Source organism: Argopecten irradians, chromosome 16 (genome assembly GCF_041381155.1).
Source record: "Argopecten irradians isolate NY chromosome 16, Ai_NY, whole genome shotgun sequence".
Taxonomy (NCBI): Eukaryota; Metazoa; Mollusca; class Bivalvia; order Pectinida; family Pectinidae; genus Argopecten; species Argopecten irradians.
This window is the reverse complement of record NC_091149.1, coordinates 24,989,535-25,012,183: the sequence shown is the minus strand read 5'-3', so window position 1 is coordinate 25,012,183 and position 22,649 is coordinate 24,989,535. Positions and strand designations below refer to the sequence as shown.

General features: G+C 33.6%; 1 protein-coding gene across 1 annotated transcript in view; it reads left to right on the top strand.

Moving 5' to 3' along the window:
* Positions 1-7,374: 7,374 nt before the first annotated feature.
* LOC138310114 (dipeptidyl peptidase 4-like) overlaps positions 7,375-22,649 on the top strand; it is a 393,025-nt gene continuing 377,750 nt past the window's right edge. The window contains exon 1 of the mRNA XM_069251248.1: positions 7,375-7,713. Coding sequence (XP_069107349.1) covers positions 7,558-7,713 — 156 coding nt within the window. The 5' untranslated portion in view covers positions 7,375-7,557. The remainder of the gene's footprint in view (positions 7,714-22,649) is intronic.

Below are 22,649 nucleotides of genomic sequence, written 5' to 3'. Positions count from 1 at the left end.
TTTTGTGTAAACTTCAAGCGGCGTATCATACAAACTCTTGCATCGGTCACGGTTTCTAAGCATCTGATCGACTTTTGAAACCTCCGGAACGCTACGCACGTACGTACACCTGTTGCCGAGGATGATATAATATAGGTTTGTGAGTACATGTATATATGTATAGTTACACTTTTGTACGTGCAAACTATCTCACCGCAGGAGCCTTATACATGAAGATGCATATCGTTCTGGAAATTAAGCTTTTAGGAAGAAGTTAGCGAGCACTTAATGTCTAACAGACATATTTCTACTTTTTTTTTTAATTTCAAATGCATCCTTATGAACTTTTTCAGTTTAAGATATCTACTAGTAATGATTTAATTCATGCCCATGAAAAGCTCATTTTGTGTCAAGTTGTATAAACTTCGAATATTGACTAAGTCTATAAAATTATTATATCTTTTTTTGTGATTGGATTTTTATATCTTTTGGCAGTAATTCCCATCGCTGTGGTCTTGTATTTAAATAGAGGATTGTTACCTTTCCGTCAATAGAAAGTTATGGGACAAAACATGATTTTCAAGAAATCTATGAAGTTAAAGTACAAATTTATTTCTATCATTTATCGCAATATGGTTTAACATGGACAATTGGACAAAGCACATCCAGTGCTATTTTTGTTGTTGTTCAGATTCACGGACTTAGCTTTTTTCAGCACTTATGCCGAATTCCATAAAATACAATAGATTGTTCAGTATATAGGGGATTATTTTAAAATGTGTTCAACAGAAATTGGCATTTTCAATATTTACGCAACGTATACAAAATGAAATCTGCTATTTTGAAATATCTGTTTTTTCCATTTCTTAAAATATTTGCTCAAGAATTATATAAATTAGGGATACGATATAGCATGCAATAGGCATGATCGGCCACCTTTGAAGGTTCATGTTTTAGTATCATGCCGGGTCTTAAATGCAATGATACTAGACAAAAGGTAGCGTTTAAAGAATCTGAGCACAAACTAATTTTTTGAGTCAAATAGTGTTTTCTGTATCTGAAGATGGCTTGAATGTTAAAATTTTCATATTCCAAAACATATTTCATCGTTGTGATTGTTCAATGACATTTATTTCAATTAATTATGTTCGTTTCAGCGTATGTACTATACTAAAGTTCGACTCCACATAGTTATTTTTGTAACCCCAGTATTACAAATGAGGCGGACAACACTTTTTAAAACTTAATTGTCTTGTGAAAGGCGAAAAAAATATGTCCACAAATTTCGATTTTCCAATATTATTTTCCTGCTATGATATTGCGAACTTCTAATCTGCTAAGCCAAAACAAAATAACTTTTTAAGTGCAATTATTTCGAAGTTAGGCTAAAATTCACTAAATTGACTGAACTGTAATATAAAATTACTATGGTTAACCGGTGTTAATGCCAAGATCTTATGTCCCTAAGGCGAGACTAATTTTCTATTACTAGTGATTTTTTTTTCAATATTCTAGAGATTGTTGGCCAGTTAAATGGTTGATATGGAAACGCGAGATTAATTCGCCGTGAAAATATGTTAGTGTAGAGTAGCAAGAGAAAGACAACAAAATACCAATATAGATATCATGGTCGTGTATCATAGTCGTTGTCATAACGATTTAGTTTCTTTGGTCACGTGATGCATGTCAAGTGGCTATTTTTATGAAAAATAATTTTGCCAAATCTGTCAGACCTAGATAATTATGATATCAAATATTGACTGTTATGAGTGTTTAGCCTGACTTTTAAAACCATTAAAAACAAAACACATGGCCAATTAGTATGTAAAGGTTTATAGACAAAGATAGTCTGTATGTCAGCCAAAGAGCTATGTCTATATAGTAGAATATAATATGCATAAAATGTAAGTGACATTGAATGTCTATGACGTATTTGTTCGTTTTGATTGCTGTACCGTGTGTACATAGAGCAATGGTTGTTTGCTATATTGGAAACTTCAACTGTAAAATCGTACGGGGTATATCCAATATTTTAAATCAAAACCTAAAAATTAACATCCACATTGTAAATTATCTCCATTGGATCTAGAAAAAAATCGATACGATTCCTACTTTTAATCAAAATGAACTCACAAAAGAACATATATTTGAGTTACTGTAAATGTCCTATAACGTTATAATCGTACCTGTTGTCACTATTTAAACGATTAGATTTAAAATCGAAGTTTGTCTCTTCCTAACTGACTCCTCACGTCCTATCCTAGCGTACATGTACCTGTACTCGACATCGCCTCACTTCTGGCTTTCGGTTGAGCGCACGCCCTGTGAGGAAGGATTTGGGTTATGTCCCCTGGCCGGGACAGACCATAGTCCACAAAAATTGTGCTTTCTGCTCCTGCTTAGCGCTCATTATAAAGGCAGTAGGACGACTGATTTCCCGTTGTGAGTATTCTGTATTTGCATATTACAGAGTTACATTGATCTGCCCTTGCGGGCAGCTATTTATTGTGACGTCATGTGTTTGCGAGCGTAACGTCATACTTTTAGGAGAAAACGACGTGAATTGTGCTCACAAAATAATGACGGAACTATCAATACCTACAAGCAAGGGAGCTAACTCTGTAATATTTGTTTTATTCTCGAATGTATATTTTTTTTAACTAGCATTGTCAGCTTTAACGATGAAAAATTATTGAAAACTCAATATGTAGCATTGACCAATACATCAAATAAGCTAAATATACCATTGTGATAGAAATGCGCAATTGAAGGTTTGGTTTAAGAAGTTAATTGAGTACAATTCTCTGCAGTTTGGTAAAAATAACGTGAAATGTTGCAAATTTTCAGGTATTTTGGTTTAGTTACGATGTTTTTCACATGCATGAACAAGCGCAAAAATGGACAAATCTTTCTCTAAATAAGTTTCATATTGAAACTACAAATGTTGTGCAGATTAATGATACATAGAGTTAAATCAGTTTTGTACGTGTGTATTTTACAGTTATATTTGGCTTAAATCAGAATTTTAAACCATGGGCCTTATTTTCATAAACCATACAAATCTACTGTGCTCAGCCACCCGAGTGGAATTTTAAAAGGCAAGTTGAGGAAGTTGGTTTTGAAATGTTGAAATTGCTAGGTTTTATCCTCTAGTTTGATTATTATAATCCAAAGTCGTTTAATCGCTACGGTTATTAAGTTATTAACATTGATTGTTATAATTGCATCAACTAAAATAGACACCCTGTAGAAAGTTATAAATATAGATATGACGATATTTTTTCAAGTAATCGCTCACAATTCAGCCGTAAAAATGTACCAGAACACAAAGAAAGGGGCCTTTTATATGTCTAATTTTTTTTTTTTTTTTTTTTTTTTTTTTAGGGGGGGGGGGGGTTACGAGAAATGATAAAAATTCCTTGGGCAACTTGTACAGTAGTTAAAAATATTTACCATTTACGACTCATCAATCGCATATTGGGAGTATCAGATACTCCTGATATATTACAATAATAGTACAATATACCGGTACTTTACTAACTTTTCACAGATATACCGGTACTTTATTTTGTACACTAACTTCTCAAAAGACAAGAAGAGTTTGCTGACTAGCTTTGGCCTATATTGGTTTCTACCTGATATCCCACCCTCCCAACCTGCCGAATAATTTTTCTTATGTAAAAAATGTGTTTCATGACAATGGTTACAGCTCATTTACATAAAATAAAATCATCGAACGTATACCTTACGTTTTTGGAAGGGGGGTAACTCGTAGTTCTTTTTCTCTTTTTTTTTAATGTTAAAGATGCACCACCACCGACAGAGCTTCAATACTAATCCTCAATAATTACAATAATTGGTGTTTATTATCGGGTATATATATACATCTGTATATATGTGTGTGTTATTAACACACACACACAAATAATATAATTTATAATTTATTTTGCTTTTGGTGCATGCACAATTTATACTTCATTCCATATAGTACATAATGCCAAGGAATTTTTTCGAGATATAATTAATTATTTTCAATATTTTTATCATCAAATAAAATTAGAAGCTCAAAATTTTCAATGGTGGTAATGTTGTAAGTATATAACTTTTGTAACTGAAGAAAAATACCAATCCGTTTGCTCCTGTTTTTGATAGAGAAAAAATCTGTCAGCGGTGGAGCATCTTTTAAAGAAGAAGGATTCACTTGGTTTTTTCAAGTATTTACATAATTTCGCTGCTGTAATAACAGTTTAATAATGAACTATGATATATCAGGGTGACTTTTTACCAAATCGACTTGAAAACAACGCATTGAGATAGCAATGCTGGTGTAAAATAAGGAAATTTGAAGGTTTGTTTTCTGAAGTAAAAGTCTCATTTTGTTTTGATACTTACAAATAAATCAGAACTTTAAAAGAGCAATACCATTTTTCAAGGTCACGTTGATGTTGTTATTGACTTTGACCATTTGTGATTGACATAATTCTACAAAAGAATTGTCTTCCTATAATTCATATATTATGAAAAGGCGGGTTGTCCCTAGCAATATCATGTACAGTGAAAAGATTTGTATGTTACTAATAGATTTCGCCATAATTTAATTGCATATCTATGACATTTGAACCCTTCCTGCACTCCCCTTTACAGACCCAGATTGAATGGCTGAATGCACATACATTTACTTATATCAATTATGTGAAGCGTATGATGACACCGATTCGAGAGTATGACGTCACATGCCCGGACTGTTACATGAACGGGGTAAACTTCCGCCAAAATCTTGTAAAGGTACCAGAAAGATCGGGCGACATAAAAAAAATAGAACTGGGTATCATGTGAGATTCCCTGTGCGCGGTGCGAGAAAAGAAGTTCCATTATTGCTAAGAAACACAACACGGACATACCACAGTCTCCCAAAATATACACACATTCACACACACACACACACACACAATGCCGTCCTTAAATGACCCAGTTAATTGGACGTTAAAAACATTTAACTAAACAAAGTCAAATAAAGATGTCTAGATCCCGAAACATACACATCACGTATGTGAAGTAAGTCATTGAAGGAACCAAATCGAAAAGAACCTAATCCATGAAAGCTTAGTTCCCGAAACGTATGTTTTATTTGATTCATCCCATAATCAGTGTTTTAATCGACACCTTACACTAAGAATAAGTTAAACACTCCGTGCAGTAGTATCATTTGGACAGATTTTGTAATTCGCTTGAAACCTTATGTTTTTGCTTTCTTAAGCGGCATTTGATTTTGACTCTTGGATTTAGAACAGTTCTTTCGATCTACACGTTGTTTGACAATACATAACTGTTGAATCACTTGATATTGTTGATTTAGCATAAGGACTGATATTGGATAACTTGCCTCATCTATGATTTAGAAATACAAAATAAAACGTCTATCGATAACAAATGATTTCTGTAAAATAAATCAACAGGACCAAATCCACCTTGTACAGAAGTAACCGGCTATAGAAATTATTTAGTACAATATATAAAAGTTAAACTCCTTGTTATCCTAGCATTCCTATAGTGGTGGTTAACAGGAAATTTTATTCACCATGACATTGGGTAATTATAACGGACAAGTATTTCAAACTTACAGACATCGTAACTTTATGTCATAGAACCCGAATTTTTAACTACCTAAAATAAATCGGCTTGTATCACAACCTTCGAATTATTTGATTTTATAGTCTGCTTTTTCTATTTCGCATTTGACTGTTTTCATCGAAAATCTACGTTTTAAGTTCGGTAGAAACACCGTTTTTAATGTTTTAAAAGCCATATCACTGTTGTCCTCCTACAATCTTTGTTTGTTTGCTTGTTTGATTACATTAACGTCCTATTAACAGTCAGGGTCATGTCAGGACGGCCTCCCATGTATGCAGTGTGTAGCGTGTGTGAAGTGCAATGTGCGTGTTGTGGGAGACTGCAGTATGTTCGTGTTGTGTCTTCTTGTATAGTGGAACTGTTACCCTTTTTATAGTGCTTTATCACTGAAGCATGCCGCTGCAGACACCAAACAACACACACCACCCGGTCACATTATACTGACAACGGGCGAACCAGTCATCCCATTACCTGTATGCTGAGCGCCAAGCAGGAGCAAAAATTACCACTTATATAAACTACCACCTTTATAGATTTTGGTGTGTCTCGGCAAGGGTACAGAACCCAGAGCCTTCCTCACAGGGGCGAACGCTCAACTCGAGGCCAAAAGTGAGGCGGTGCCAAGGGAGACGTAAGGAAGAATAAAGCCGGCTAGGAAGACGAGAAAAGATAGGAGTAATAGGTACAATTCTAACGCCCTACTTGCAGGGCCATCCTTTAATCTTAAAAATAAGAAGAAAAAAAGAACATATTGTCATCCAAGATACGCCACAATAATAAGTTGAAAGCACTTAATGGAGTAAATCCTGAATGAGCATAAACTTTAAAAATGCGAAGTTGAAAATACTGATAATCTCTCATTATTGATGAATCATCAACATCATCATCATCATTATCATCATCATCATCATCATCATCATCATCATCTCTACTGCCATCATCAGTATAATCCTCAGTAGCATCGAAAAAAAACCCATAATCATAACATCATCATCATCATCGTTATCATCATTATCATCATCCTCATCCTCATCATATCCAATGCCATCATCAGTATAATCATCATCATCATAGAAAAATATCACATCATCATATTATCATCATCATGCTCAACTTTTTCATTTTCGTTGTCTTCATCCTCCATCTCTTCATCATCATCATTAATTCCATCATCATCACCATCACCATCACCATCACCATCATCATCATCATCACCATCATCATCATCATCATCATCATCATCATCATCATTCATCATCATCATTATCAACATCATCACTTTACACAACAATTTCGTTATATCATCAACATTACCGTAAAAACCATTCTGCCTAGAACTTAACTCAATATCGAATTTAACCTTGAAAATAGTACTGATTACACCAACGTTTGTTTTAAAAGTTACCTTGCAAACGTGTTTATAAATTATTCATTTAAAAGCGTGAGTAAAGTAGACATTGTCCGTCGTGATAGAAAATCGTCCCGTAGACTATATACCTAATAAGGACCTGTTAGTCCGCACCTCAACACCGCCTCGATGTTTGGCGGCAGTATGGAGCGCAATACTGCACCTTCTGCCTAGAGCCATTGGATCACCATATCGGCACGTCTCAATCATTGGGAAAATATCCGACAAAGAATTTCCATCCCGTCATAAGAATTTTCGACTTTTGTTCAAGTTTATTTACTTGGCATCACATCACAGTTATAGCACACAGACTGTTGGTCGGATCCTACTTAACCGTCTACTTATGGATGTATTGGATAATTTGAATATGTTCATCCAGCGTCAAAACTCTCGTCATTAAATGTGTCTGATTTATAATCGTGGACTTTAGTATAATTGCGTAATACGTATATATGTAATGTCAAGTTTCACTATCTTAGCGTACACATTTGTGTTGGTGCTGTATTTCCCACGTTTTGTAACGTCTTCTCTTTGGGTTGATGTGTCCGGATCGCGCGACGGACAGTCACGTGGTCTTGAACCATAGGACCACGTGTGTTAGAATGGTTTGCATGAGATTTAATATGGCGTATGTTCGTTTACAACTCTCGAAATGGCGGGAACCGGATGATCCGGCGGGAAAAATAAAGATCGAGGTAAGTCAAGCTGTCGTCTGCTAGTCACGTGTCACGTGTTGACGTCATGCAATATGATAATAAGGTCACGTTGACATGACAACCATTTGTTATATTCATCAAAAGTTTTGTTTGAATGAATATGATCCGAAATTGGAAGTCGGAGCTTCGATGTTAGACATTTTAGTGTAATACAGAAAAATAGTGTCTTAACAAATATATCTAAAGTCAATTGACGTGTACATAGATATATACTAGATCATATAAATTAAACAACCATGTTTAAAGCCGGAACATACCAATAAGTGATTTTCAACATCTAATAGGATATAACGCCACATCACTTAGTTATGTATGTGGTGAAGTACATATCCACAAAAATATTTTTTTAAAGATTAAAACTTTCTGAATACTTTCAATGGCTTTACAACGACCTTAACCTAAAAATCGAATATAAGGTTCTCGACCGGTATCTGTTTCTACATTCCTTCCTCACCTGCCTTGCGAAGTAGAGCTGCTAGGTAAAATGTTCAATACTATTGCGAATTATTCCTGCAACAAGGAATGCCTGTATGTGAAATTTATCTGTAGTTCTCGAAGCATGATCACCACGAGATGATCATTTTGTATCATATTTCTTTCGCTACGGTACATCTTGTCTTTTATGTGTTTTTTTAAAACGCTTACTTTAAATGTTTGTAGAGATTACGGTTATTAAAGACAATTTTTTTTAGTTACGTCAGCTTCTGTCTTACCCTAAATGCAAGCAACTTGATATCAAAATATTAAAAATATCCAGGAGTTAGTATCGGATATGATTGTTTTGTTCATATCTAATGATACTGCCATAACATTTCGGTCAGACTATGCTTTAAAATATAACATGGTTTTTTTTTCACGGGCATAGCAATCTGTTAAAAATGGTAATCACTACTTCTGCGAAGGGTTTTGCATAAAAACAGTGGTGTAACTGATTTTTCATTGTAAGTATAATACGACTGGTTATGGTTTTCTGTTCGAAGTCTTGTTCACCATGCTTCAGGAAGATAACACTATAGGACCAGCAAACTTTCCAAATATCACAAGCAGACTTTACATGATCATAACATAGTCTCCTTAAATACACAGCAAGACGCATACGCAAAATGAGAACTTTTAAGGAAATTTTGGTACGTATATCAAAATCCCAAAACAACGTGAATTAAGTATGATTTACCGTCGATTAGTCCCACCTTCCGGTGATTATGACGTCACAAAAATCACGTCAAATGATGACGTCATAAACGCCGGATGGTGGGACAAATTGACGATAAATTGACTTTAGCTACGTCGTTTTGGGATCTCGAAACCCCCGTATTATAATGCACGTTAAGGAATCACCAATTAAAAGAAATAAAGATTAACAATGATAATTGTTTTATTTTGGAGCTGAATAAGCTTAATCTCATATCATAGAACAATATATGTTATTATGACATAGTATTTAGAATACAACTAGAAGTATAATTATTCAAATTGTCATTGAACATTCCACTCATGCTTATTACTGTGATTAAACTCTACACTAGGTTATTATCTTACGATCGGAAATACAAACTACGCTTTTTTCGTGTGTTGAATTTGGGTCCTTGTTTTCTAAATGTTCGCTTTGTTTCAAATTGGCCTCGCGTTCTTAAATCTTATTCTATTACAACAATTGTTATATTGGTTTAATATATATATTTAATAGGATAGACATAAAAAGAATACTTCACTTAGAGTCTATCAGATTTTCGCAAATATTTTTTTTTCACAAATGTATGAATGCAATTTCTTTCTTATTGTAAAAGATGCCGTTATAGAAAATCTTTTCTGTTGGGGAGACAATCTAGCAGACAAAACCAAACATCCCACAGTGTTACAAGTATATACATGTAAATTCCTGTATACCAATGCACAAGGTAAACTGAGAAATGATTGGAAAAGTCAAATAAACACAATGAATTATTCATTGGCAATTCCAAAGACATATTCATTATAATTTCGGAGAATTGCTTGCTTGTAGACCTGCCACCACAACAGGTTTGTGAGAGAAACGGGTCGATCTAAATAACGTTTCCCAAACAAACGACTTAGCCGGTGGTACTAAATGTCAGGGCGACATGTCTTACGTTTACAAAGTGATTTACGCATGCGCATACCACTAACGTAATGTTTTGGTAGACTTGCTAGAGTCAGGCCACTCTGAAGTGTTTCTATACATCTATACATTGATAAATCGTTAAAGTACCATTCCATCTGATTAAAATACAGATCCTTATTATCACTATGTTTGATAAGAGGATCTGAGAAAATTCCATAAGGGGTCATGTCCAGGTAACCTTTGGCCAATCAAATAACTACTTGACTTAACTACTAAATTGTGAGTGAATTTTAGGGACGAAATAGTTTGAAAAAAACTGTCAGAACTATTTACATTTTGTTATTATTTTGCATATCATTAGGTTGTTCTTTCTAAAATTGGGGGTCCGGTTTTGGTGTGCTTACTTTTTTGCCCCATTTGAACTCGTTTCACATATTAATGCTCAATATTTAATTAATCACGAACCTAGTAAACGATTTGGCTCTATGTTGAAAGCAAAATAAGACACAATTTCAAAATGGCTGCCAAATGGGCCATTTCAATTTTTTGACAAAATTTGCCATTCTGGCAACTTGCTACTGAATATTTGAAAATCTCATAACTTCTTTCGGTCTATGTTGAAACGAGACTTCAACGGGACTGAAAACTCAAAGAAAATACATCCTTAAATGACATTGGCTTTTAATTGGACGTTAATATATAAAAACGATGATTCTGATGATATGACAAGCTATCTATTGTGGTAATGGTATGAAGCTGCATCGCCAAGGCAAGGATGTAACGACGGCATCAATTATTTAACTTATTAATGTATTGGGAGATTATTTTATGATTGTTTTTCTGTACTGACTTAAATGAAGCGAAGTAACTGGTATATCACAATCCAAGACTCTATATGAAAAACTGTTATGAGTGAAATCATCTGTATTTTACCTTTTTATCATTATCTTTAATGATCGCATTAAACATTAAACGATAGGGTTAGGGGTTGACGTGAGGAGAACGTTGATCTTGCTACAGAGGTATCGAGAAAAGACATCCCGAGAGCTTCTATCTGATTGTGTTCTCCATCTCAGTTTCTGATGTTGATGCAACTACTAAAACATTTTAATTATATAATGCACCGGCCCTTAAAACTAATTTATCCAAATTATATATAAACATAAAGATAGTGTATCTTCGTATTTTGATCTAAATATATATATATATATAATTAGGTTCATAATGTGTCATATCAACAGTTGTATTCCCGATCACACTGGATCCTTACAAACGTATGTTTGTAGGATACCAATTATTTTAAGTAATAAATATGGAGCAAGGAAGTAATTTCAGCATAATGTTCAAACTTTTTCGAGCCGATATGTCATTTTGTCAAGACGCCAAACGAACAAATAAAACTTCATGTACATCTGAAGGTCACAAACATTCACAAAAACATTATTGTCTAAAATTCTGTTTGATCTGGTTTTCTTCTTGTATCCTAATGGATTTGGTTATCAGTGAAGTTATTGTGTGGTGGATGCTGTTTTTAATGCCAAGGCTCCGTCTAGGACGGTTACTACTGTAAAGGAAATGTGTTGTGCTTTTGGAAACAGTTGCATGTATGTAATTGTCTCTCCGTGAAGTCATTGCTTCTTTGTAGTGTTGACAAATAAAAAGCGCTGTGGTAAATAACACACAGGACACACGTAATAGAGACATTATCGTATTGGGAATAACACGTGGTTAAATCAGTCTGTAGAATATGATATTCCCCAGGTCTGCCATAACCTTCATTACAGCCTTCATTCATTCGAACAATCACATTAATTTAGACTTCTCGCATACAGTTTTCTTTTGTTTTCTTAAGTTTAAGTTTGGAAATGATGAAATGTGTTTGATAAGTTTTAATGATCTTAATTTTGATTTTTTTTTAATTTTGTGTTTCTGTTATACCCTTAGTGTCTTAGATTTTGTTCATAGAAATATTCGGTTTAATTCTTAAATAAGTTAACTTCTTTCGAAAGTCAAACATCTAAATAGTTAGGGATATTGTAATTTTTATAAAGGTTTTTAAAGAACATTTTTTTAATGTTAGCTTTAATATTGCGCCTTTTGTTTTAATTGTGACTTAATCAGGTAAATGTTCGGTGTAATTAATGATGACTTCATGAAGGACGAAATGCCTGTACGGCTTAATCTATAAAATAATGTCTAAAAGCATGTGTGTTATTTGTACAAATGAAGAGATATGATCCGTATTGACATGCTGGGTCTAATTTTATCATTATGTGTTTAGTAACCTATCTTCACATTGGAATGTGTGTTTTACACGTAACCTGATCTATTTGCGTGTTCATGGTATAATTAACTCCTCCGATAATCAATAGTAAGCCGAGTTTAATCTGTCTCCTTAACGACATTGTCTAGCCCTGCGGCGGTCTGACGAGGTGGGGGAGGGAGCGTTTATCGACTACTTTTGTCTCGTTGTTTCGCGATAACGGTTTAAGAGTTAGAACTCTTTGTTCTAGTTAATACCGTTGCGTCATTACGTACTGTTCTTTTGTTCTAAAACTTTTATTACTATTCAAAACACGTACTAAATGCACTCAGCATCTGGCTTAAGAGAGGCACCGAAACATTGTATGTATTCGAATCAATAAATTGTAATTTTCAATGGTTTGACTTAATATACTATTATATGGATATTTGTTGTTTTTCTGATTTTGCTGTTCTTAGTATCGTTCCTATTTTGAGAGCAGCATATTTAGCGCGTTTCTTCGACTGTTACATGTGTATAGGATTGCTTCATCTAATTGGTTTTTTTCAGTCATCAAAACCGTAGTTGACCTCATGATAAACATTATTCATCAAAAATGAAAATCATCCACTCAATATTTATCTATTTCTGTCATATTTTCCAAAACTAACCATGTTGTTTTGTATTGCATTTTTTCACAGTCTGGGGACGATCGATTTTGTATTATTTGTGTCTGGGACATTTTTTATGATCAACCTGGAATTTCAGTTTTGGACTTTATAGTTCCAAACGGCAAAAAAAGACATTGCTTCTTTTCTACTATTCATCTTAATACTTAAAGTACATGTATACACTAAAAGTTTTTCAAGTTATGTTTAAAAACGCTTAATTTAGCGTTAGGTATAACTTCTTAAGCTGGAACTATTAATTTACAGGGCATCCTCACCATAACGTGATTTGAGTTTGTCGATAATTATTTTGGTTTCTACTATCACACTTTCCTGTATGTAACGTTCTAAAATTGTAACTTCCGCTGGCATTGTATGGCCGTAAAATATTTTTACCTTACTTTGTTCTTGCTAAAGTCTCCTTTGACACCGCCTTAGGTTTTTGGCCTTTAGTTGAATGCTCGCCCCTGTGAGTTAGGCTCTTGGTTATGTCCACTGGCTGCGCCTTAGCCTATAAAAGTGCTAGTTTGTATTACTGCTTAACACTGAGCATTTAGGACGACTTGTTGACCCTTGTCAGTGTTATATGACCGGGTGGGGTGTGTTGTTCTGTATCTTCGGCGAGTTTCAGTGTGATAGTACTATAAAAGGGTAATGTTGTTGTGTTACAAGGAAACATAAATTGAATATACCGCATTCTACATACATTGCATTGTACTTTGGGACTAGTTCTTAGTCTAAAAGGTCTGAAAGACGTGACACTATAGTATAACAATTACCCCTTGGTTAATCCACAAGGTTAAAGAATGCGGTGTCATAAGCATCTCCGTGTTTTACCAGTATTCTGAAATGTACAAAACAAACCGCTATCGCAAGAGGACAAAGTAAAATTAATCAGCGATCTTCTAAAATTACTACCTAAATGTACAAACCAAACGAATACAATTCGTAATAAAAATGAAATTCTTTAATACATGACCATAGAGTAAGTCTTCGAGGATGACAATATGCATGGCAATACTTGTATGAAAACACTTTTATGTAAATGTTCTAATAGTCATCGAGATTTCCAAAGCATCCTGACAGTTTTGTGTCCTTTAGCTAACTAGTGATGCATGAAACATTTAAGATTAATTTGAGCTTTATTCATCGGATTTTCATTTGTCTTGACAATTTGTATATAACCAAATAATCTAACCAAAGCAAACAGTATTTGATTACGTGCGTGGTAATATATCTGTCTCAATGAGAACAGTATCGGAATGCCTTCAAAATCTGATGGAAATATCTGCATAAGCACAACCAATGTGGTATTGCTACTATTCTTTTCCAAATCTTTAGTTTGATCGAAAATATTTTTTTTATTATTTTTAATTCAATTAACTCATTTCTATTCAAGGAGCGCGTTTGAAATACGTCATTGAATTATTTGACAGAATTGTATGAACCAATGCTCGATTCCCTTAGCTCTTTTGTGATCGAGCGTTTCAAAATACCGTTATTTTTGTGTTTTGCCGATCGAGCGTTTCAAAATACCGTTATTTTTGTGTTTTGCCGAACTAGTGATGCGTTAAAAATAGTGTTAACTTAGTTGTCCTCGTATTCATTTGTCATTTTATGTCTTGAATGACATTCTATGTTTGTTTATGAATTCGAAATCGATTATGACTGAAGGTGTCCAAGATACTAAATATACAGGTTTTACATCCTTTTTGCTGTTAACGATTGGGTTTGATGGAATTTATCCTTTTATGATATCAAAAACATCAATAGATGTAAAGATTATGAACGTCGTTTAGGCATTGTGTGATATGAATAGGCATATTGAAATATGCATTGAGACTAGGGAGGCTGAAGTTGGCTCCGAGTTCCGAGTTCCGTTTATATGGTTAAGCTAAACGGAACTCGGAAATAGGAGTTGATCGAAAACTAAATTAAAATGGATTCATCACTAGTAACCCATGAAAATTACAACAGGCAACATTTCTCATATGTCTTAGGCATATAGAATGATTTTATCTAAAATGATAGAGAATTTCCTTAAACGGGACTCGAAACTGGTTCCGAGTTCCGTTTTACTTAAACGAAACTCGGAAATGGGAGTTGATCGAAAACTTAAAAGTGGATTTACCAATATTAATCCATTAAAAAGCCAACAGGCAACATTTCAAATATGTTTAAAGCACATTGACTGTTTTCATCTAAAATGATAGAGAGTTTCCTTAAACGGAACTCGGAACTGGTTCCTAGTTCCGTTTTACATAAACGGAAATAGATGTTATTTGAAAACGTATTTGAACTAACTCTATCCCAAATTATCCATGACAAAACACAACAGAGAACATTTGTAATATGTTCAAATTACATAAACTGATTTTTTTATTTTTTTATTTAAAAAAACAAAATCCTTAAACGGAACTCGGAACTCGGAACCAACTTCAGCCTCCCTGAGACTAAGGAACTATCTAAAAGCACTTTGAAACATCTTACCCTATTTGCGGATATGCTAGTAATCATAGTCTTTATTTACAATACATTCATACGCGTTCACTTAACGTTCAAATATATTAACCAATTTTGATACATTACGTAACTTTATTCAGATTTCCATTCAGAAATATCGACTTTTAATAACACACCTTAACGGGCACTTGCCGTGTTCGTATTAGCCACTTGCGCACTAACACGCACGTTTGACGAACCTCGTCTTGATTCTGGTGTTTTATAGACTTGCGTTGCGTTACTTGGCAAAGATCAAGTAATAGTAAAACTAACGTGTTTACGCCGATAGACAGTTGACACGAATTCTTTTGTTAAATATCCATCTTTATTTCCCGTGGACATGAAATAACTAAAACATAAAACGAGATATTTTGATATATTTTATTTTGTTGTGGGTCTACATACACTAAAACTGGGAATATCTTACTGGTATTCATTCAGAAAGTCTAGACAATTGATTGTTTGAAGTAATATACGAAAAAGATTTTTTTTTTGCCAAATAAATCCAAATATCACAGACATATTTTTAAAAAAATACTTCATAATCAAGATCGATAAATTAAATAGCTTGATTTATCGACACGTTCATCAGTATGATATACGAGTTAAATTCAGGATTTAAACCCCTTAAGGTGGTAGTCTTACATTCCCAAAAAAATTTCTGTTGTTCAATATTTTTCATATTTGATTTATGAAGTAAATATGTTGTTATGCATATTCTGTCAAAGTTTCGAAGAAATCGAACCATCTATTTTTTCTAAATAAATATTCAAATTTGCCATTTTTGAGTAGATTCTGCACATGACAAAACAGCATTAGTCTGTACTAAATCCGCCCTGTGAATGAAAATAATTAACAAAATGTTCTACGATATATATACTGTTTAGTTAACGTGATATATACCAATCCTTTTAAAAAAATGCTTTACTTCTCGTCATAATTAATTTCTAGTGGTCATTTTTGGAGGAAATTCGGTAAAAGAGACGCAAGTAAATTACCTAAAACATTCTCACCAAAATGAAAACAAATCAAAATTGTGAAGTTCAATTTTTAAAGAAAAATAACAGACTAAAAAGTGACAAAGTTGCTTTTAATCAGTCAATTTTCAAGAAAATTGAACCACAATTTGTCAAGATAGAGCATTTTTAGCACCAAAAAAACCTTCATTTTTCATTGAAAAAGACGGGATTCTCAATAGAGTTATCTCCCCTATTATGTATACTTTTTATACATTCACTGCAGAATTTTCTGTTACAATATAGTCTAGATGTCAATAGTTTTAGTTTTAAAATGATTAACAATGTTTAATCAATATATATTTACCATAAAATAGCAATTTAAGATTGATAGGATTATTTGTGTTTTTTTTTTTAAACTAATAAAATAATTTATTCATAAATTCAAACTTCAGAAAAGGGGTATTAATTAAATCGCGGTCATTCAAATGCTTGAAGAGTTTGGGGCACTTTCATAACTCAAGCGTCTGTATGAAAAAATCATGATCTGTCTCCCTTAGGTGGCAGTGTACAGTAGATTTGAAAAATTCAGCCAACATAAAGTGCAGGCTTTAATTATGTACACACAGCTTTTTAACCTTAAATAACATCTATATAAAAGTATATATATATTTAATCTACACAACATTTGCAATTGTTATGCAGTTTTCATTTTTGGACAGGTCTGCTTTTTGTGGTTTTGTGAGCCTGTAAAAACCATGGTAACCAAATTTGTTCTTTTGAAAAAATGCAAAAAAAATGGAATTTTCAACCCAAAATTACACCCCCTCAAGGAGAATTTTTTTTTCTTGAACACAGTTTTAAAACCAAGCATCACTGCCGTGATAGCGAAACTGAGCCTATTTCGACATAGGTATATATTTAAACTTTTGAGCAATCTTACCTCGTACCCCGGCTATCAATTTCTGCTGCTACAGTATTGAGTTTTTCCATCTTAGACGCACATTCGGATACCCTTTAAACCATTAATCTCGAACCCATTTTGAGGAATTTCTTTATGCAAATGTGAAGCCTACATATAATTCTCTAGATTGAATTCACCAATTTTAGGACATATATATTTTTTAATTTTTAATGCATATAATAAAACAGGGGCTTTCTGCTTAATAAAAATCTCACCCAAGGCCATTCGGTCTTACTGTACACTGCTACCTTATACAACATGTTTTGTCTTTTTAAGTTTTCCGAAAACCCAAATAATTTCTAAACAAAGTTGTGACGAACAAAATGACCTATCCGAATACTGTGTATCTCTAATAGTCACCAAGTAATGCCAATTTCCCCATAAGGTATCTTTTCACCAATATTCCTCCAATACAAGTAACAAGGGGAGGTAATTTCAAAAAATAAAAGTTAAATAACTATGCTGTTTTCTGAAATAAAATTATTCTGAAAATTAAATATGGTATTTGGAGTTTCTCTCTATGCAGAAAAGTGAAAAATACTAGGTTGCTATGAAATCTGACCCCGTTCTGTGACGTCATAGCAACCATGACGTCATAATAATGGTGACATCATCATAACCTGCGCAAATGACGTCATAAATACTTAGTGTTATTATTTCTGACAATACAAATCCTATTTTACTTTACCATAGCATTACATATACTTATTCTGATAGATGAATCTTAACATGACATTCAAAATGTCATAATTTCCAGCATATTTAATCACAATATTGAGTTTTCAACCTTGAAATACAGAATATTACATGTATTCATATAAAACTGTACGCTATTCCCATTTTATTGGAAAAAAACACCTTTTCCCTCTTTTCTTAAGAAAATGCCAATAACTGACAATATCGGCTTAACCGAACACTCACTCTAGTACAAAAAATACAAATTATAGCCTTAATTATATGAAAACTGAGAAATCAATGAAAAAAATCCCAAAATTAGCACTTTTGCTGTAAATCTCCATGGATACCGGGTAATTAGCAGAGCAAAATTAATTGGAATTCATATTAAATGGACTGAGAGACACCCGGTTAGCTGTTTTCAGCTTGCTGTTCAAGTGTAAAATGATTAATCAATTAACAGTCAAGCATATCATACCACACCTAGGTAGCAAATTACAGAATGGCAAAATGAGCCAATTACCTCCCTTTAGTTGTAACAAATGAAAAATATATGTATTTACACAGTTTCAAACTGTTCGATTGTGATTTCTAAGATAAATGAATGAAAATTTAGCAAAATCAATTATAATCAAGGTCATTTTCAAGAAATGAGAATTTCAGTCACTTATAAGGTGGCAGTGTACAGTAGATTTGAAAAATTCAGCAACATAAAGTGCAGGCTTTAATTATGTACACACAGCTTTTTAACCTTAAATAACATCTATATAAAAGTATATATATTTTTAATCTACACAACATTTGCAATTGTTATGCAGTGTTCATTTTTGGACAGGTCTGCTTTTTGTGGTTTTGTGAGCCTGTAAAAACCATGGTAAACCAAATTTGTTTTTTTGAAAAAATGCAAAAAATTGGGATTTTCAACCCAAAATTACACCCCCTCTAGGAGATTTTTTTTCTTGAACACAGTTTAAAACCAAGCATCACTGCCGTGATAGCGAAACTGAGCCTATTTCGACATAGGTATATCATTAAACTTTTGAGCAATCTTACCTCGTACCCCGGCTATCAATTTCTGCTGCTACAGTATTGAGTTTTTCCATCTTAGACGCACATTCGGATGCCCTCTAAACCATTTATCTCGAACCCATTTTGGGGATTTCTTTATGCAAATGTGAAGCCTGCATATAATTCTCTAGATTGAATTCACCAATTTTAGGACATATACATTTTTTATTTTTTTTATGCATATAATAAACAGGGGCTTTCTGCTTAATAAAAATCTCACCCAAGACGTATATGTAACGTCAAAATTAGTTATAGCATCATTATTCATATGTGACATCACAGAATTGTCTCGGTAGACGAAAACGGCATGTGCAAAGCAGATTTAAACCTCTCTTAAAGAGAAATACCATTACAAATTTCGCCATATTTTTTCCAAAAAAATTAGTTATGATATAAATACAATCTTATACTGTATAGCTGCTAATATTAGCAGGGTTTTAATTTCGCTCACTTCGCGGATTCATCCAAATTACGAAATTTAATACCTCGTAAAATTGATCAAAATCATGGTTTTACGTATAAGACAGGTCTATGCAAGTCCTACAATGTATGAGAGAATGACGGCTACAAAGATATTTCACGAAAATACACGCCGCAAATACGTTCCAAACGGTAAATCGTGAAAATTTTACACCCGCGAAATTTAACAACTATAGAGTATGTAAATTATGGTAAATAATAATTACAGTAAAATTGTTTTCTTATGTGACTTATGCCAAAGTGTTCGTATGTAACTTAAGCTTATGCCATATTTTTCGTATGTTACTTATGCCATATCCTTTATTAAGACTAAATATACCTGTTCCACATTATAATAACATTTCTTTTAAATTTATAAATTCAATGTCCCAGTAATCCTCAGCACGAAAATGCCTTATAATTGCCTTGTTCCATTAACACATCACCTCCTTCGAAATGTCTGCCATACCGCGTGATCGATTCCCTCCGAATGTGTTTCGAGGTTAAGGACGTATTAAAATGTATAGATCGTTAAAATATGTTCTAACTCAATACTTTAAGTCAGCTCCAAAAGTCATACCAAGGAATCTTTCTTATATCTATTTTGACAAGAAACAAATCGATCTATTTTTTAAAGTTTGCTTTTTGCTGATTGCCGTTGTTTGAAGGCAAAAGGCATCTAACTTCAATACCCGACATTTAATCCCAAAGTTATTTCATAAAACTCGATACTTCAAAAAATATGTTAAACATTTGAAACATTCCTAGTTAAGGATTTTAGTTCCGTTATGAATCCTATATCTTTACATCGTTATAGCTAATAGTTGTCTCCCTTCTTCCTGTCTGACTTAAGTACATTACTTTACTGAGATCATAGCTATCTTCATATCAATTCCACTATTTTCGTATTATTACCATTTAGACGATTATTTTCGTCCGCTTATTTTTTCGCGGACATTGGTTTGATCTTCGAAATTTAGGATATTGTTACATCATATGTACCATTGAAGCCAGATCCAGACAATGTTTTGACATTCGAAATGTCGGGATATTTTTACATCATATGCACCATTGAAGCCAGATCGCGGACATTTAAAACCGTTTTGATTTATCGTTTTTAGTTTAAATCGCCAGAATTTTGACCCGCTGAAATAAACAAAAGACTAAAGCGAATTAACAAATATTATATTGAAGTATATAGATTCTTGTTGATTGTTATGGTCAAACATATTTATCTCTATACAAAAAAAGATATATAACAAGGGATTTCTGGGAGGGGTGATAATGTAACAATGTGATATATTTTGATTACATCAATGGGTGTCGGAACATTAACCCTTTCCTACAACAACTGCGCTCATCATTATATGTCTCTATGGGTGGATTTAAAAGACACGCGATATGATTGATAAGTAGATAAAGAGGTCTGCACAGCTCTCTTGGTGGTTCACAATTAATTCCATTTTCTATCTTAAAATTACATTTAATTTTCCTGGAGCCAGATTGCTAGGGTGTTTGGGGACACTCCTGTCTCAAGTTTTAATGAACACCTAGGATTGAATTAATCAAGAGTTCGCCGACTGAGTGCACATTAAAGTCAACCATTATTTCTCGTAGGGAGGCATTTCAATGGAAGATTGGAACAGAACAAGATCCAGGTTCTAGGTAAACGTTTTCTAGTGTCGAATGTCTGCGTCGATATAACCATATAAATATATAGAATCCCACATTGTTTGGAAAGAACAGACACAGGTGTTTTGTGGTTCTTTCTTGATAGATAGAAGTTAGTATCACTGTTCACTGCTCATAAATCAACACCTGTTTGAATACAGTGAAATCTGGTTATATGGAAGTCCTTGGGGAATGGAAAATCTCTTCAAATTATCCAGATTTCAATATAGCCAACGTAAAAGGCATTACTAAATCTGAACTGGGAACATAATTCATTCCAAATTAAGCGCTATTTCAATATAACTTATTTCAAATTAAGCAGTATTTCAGTATAACCTATTTCAAATTAAGTAGAATTTCAATATAACCTATTTCAAATTAAGCATTATTCTAATATAGCCTTTTTCAAATCAAGTATAGTTCCAGTCTAGTAACTTCAACAGTGACTTCTGTTGTATTAAAACAACAATGCAAATTGAAAGTACATGTATACAGTAAAACACTGTTATAACAAACCTCTGGGGACCACAAAAATCACTTTGTTATATTAAGCAAGTTAGTTATACACATATTACAAATATAATATTGTATGAACATTGGACAAACCATTACTACGTTATAACCATGGATTAAATGCACGCGGGTTCGTTATAAACATGTTTTCGTTGATGTTATAGAAAACATACAGAATTATTCGACATTATCAGTTCCAATAACACATGCTGTCTGCGGTAGATTCATTAGCATCCGATACACAGAATTGTGTGATGAAATGTATTAGTTTGATAATTGTTGGTAATTAAGTGGTGGTAAAGAATGTTTACAAACAAATCTAGACTTTCCGTCGTCACAAATGCATAATGTCCTAGACTAATTTGCATAAGTGACGGCGTGAAACTACTAAAAGTTGGTAAAAATACATGTTACCAATTACTCTGCTCAGCGCTCGACATAGGAGTAGGCTGACTGGTTTGTCTGATGTAGGTGTATGACCGGTTGGGTGTGATGACTGGTTTGTCTGATGTAGGTGTATGACCGGGTGGGTGTGATGACTGGTTTGTCTGATGTACGTGTATGACCGGGTGGGTGTGTGATGACTGGTTTGTCTGATGTACGTGTATGACCGGGTGGGTGTGATGACTGGTTTGTCTGATGTAGGTGTATGACCGGGTGGGTGTGATGACTGGTTTGTCTGATGTACGTGTATGACCGGGTGGGTGTGATGACTGGTTTGCCTGATGTAGGTGTATGACCGGGTGGGTGTGTGCTGTTCGATGTCTTTGGAAGCGTGATTCAGTGAGATAACACTATAAAATGGACGATTACATAGCTATGATTACTATCTCATTTTGACTGGACAGAATATATCCAATTTTCATCTTTTCTGTGCTATATATTAAATAAATGACGTATACTTTAATATATGTATAGTTTATTGTGTGACGGGACCCGAAACTGGTTCCGAGTTCCGTTTTACTTAAATGAAACTCGGAAATGGGAGTTGATCGAAAACTAAATTAAAGTGTGGCAGACATGGATTTACCAATATTAATCCATTAAAAAGCCAACAGGAAACATTTCTTATATGTCCAAAGCACATTGACTGTTTTCATCTAAAATGATAGAGAGT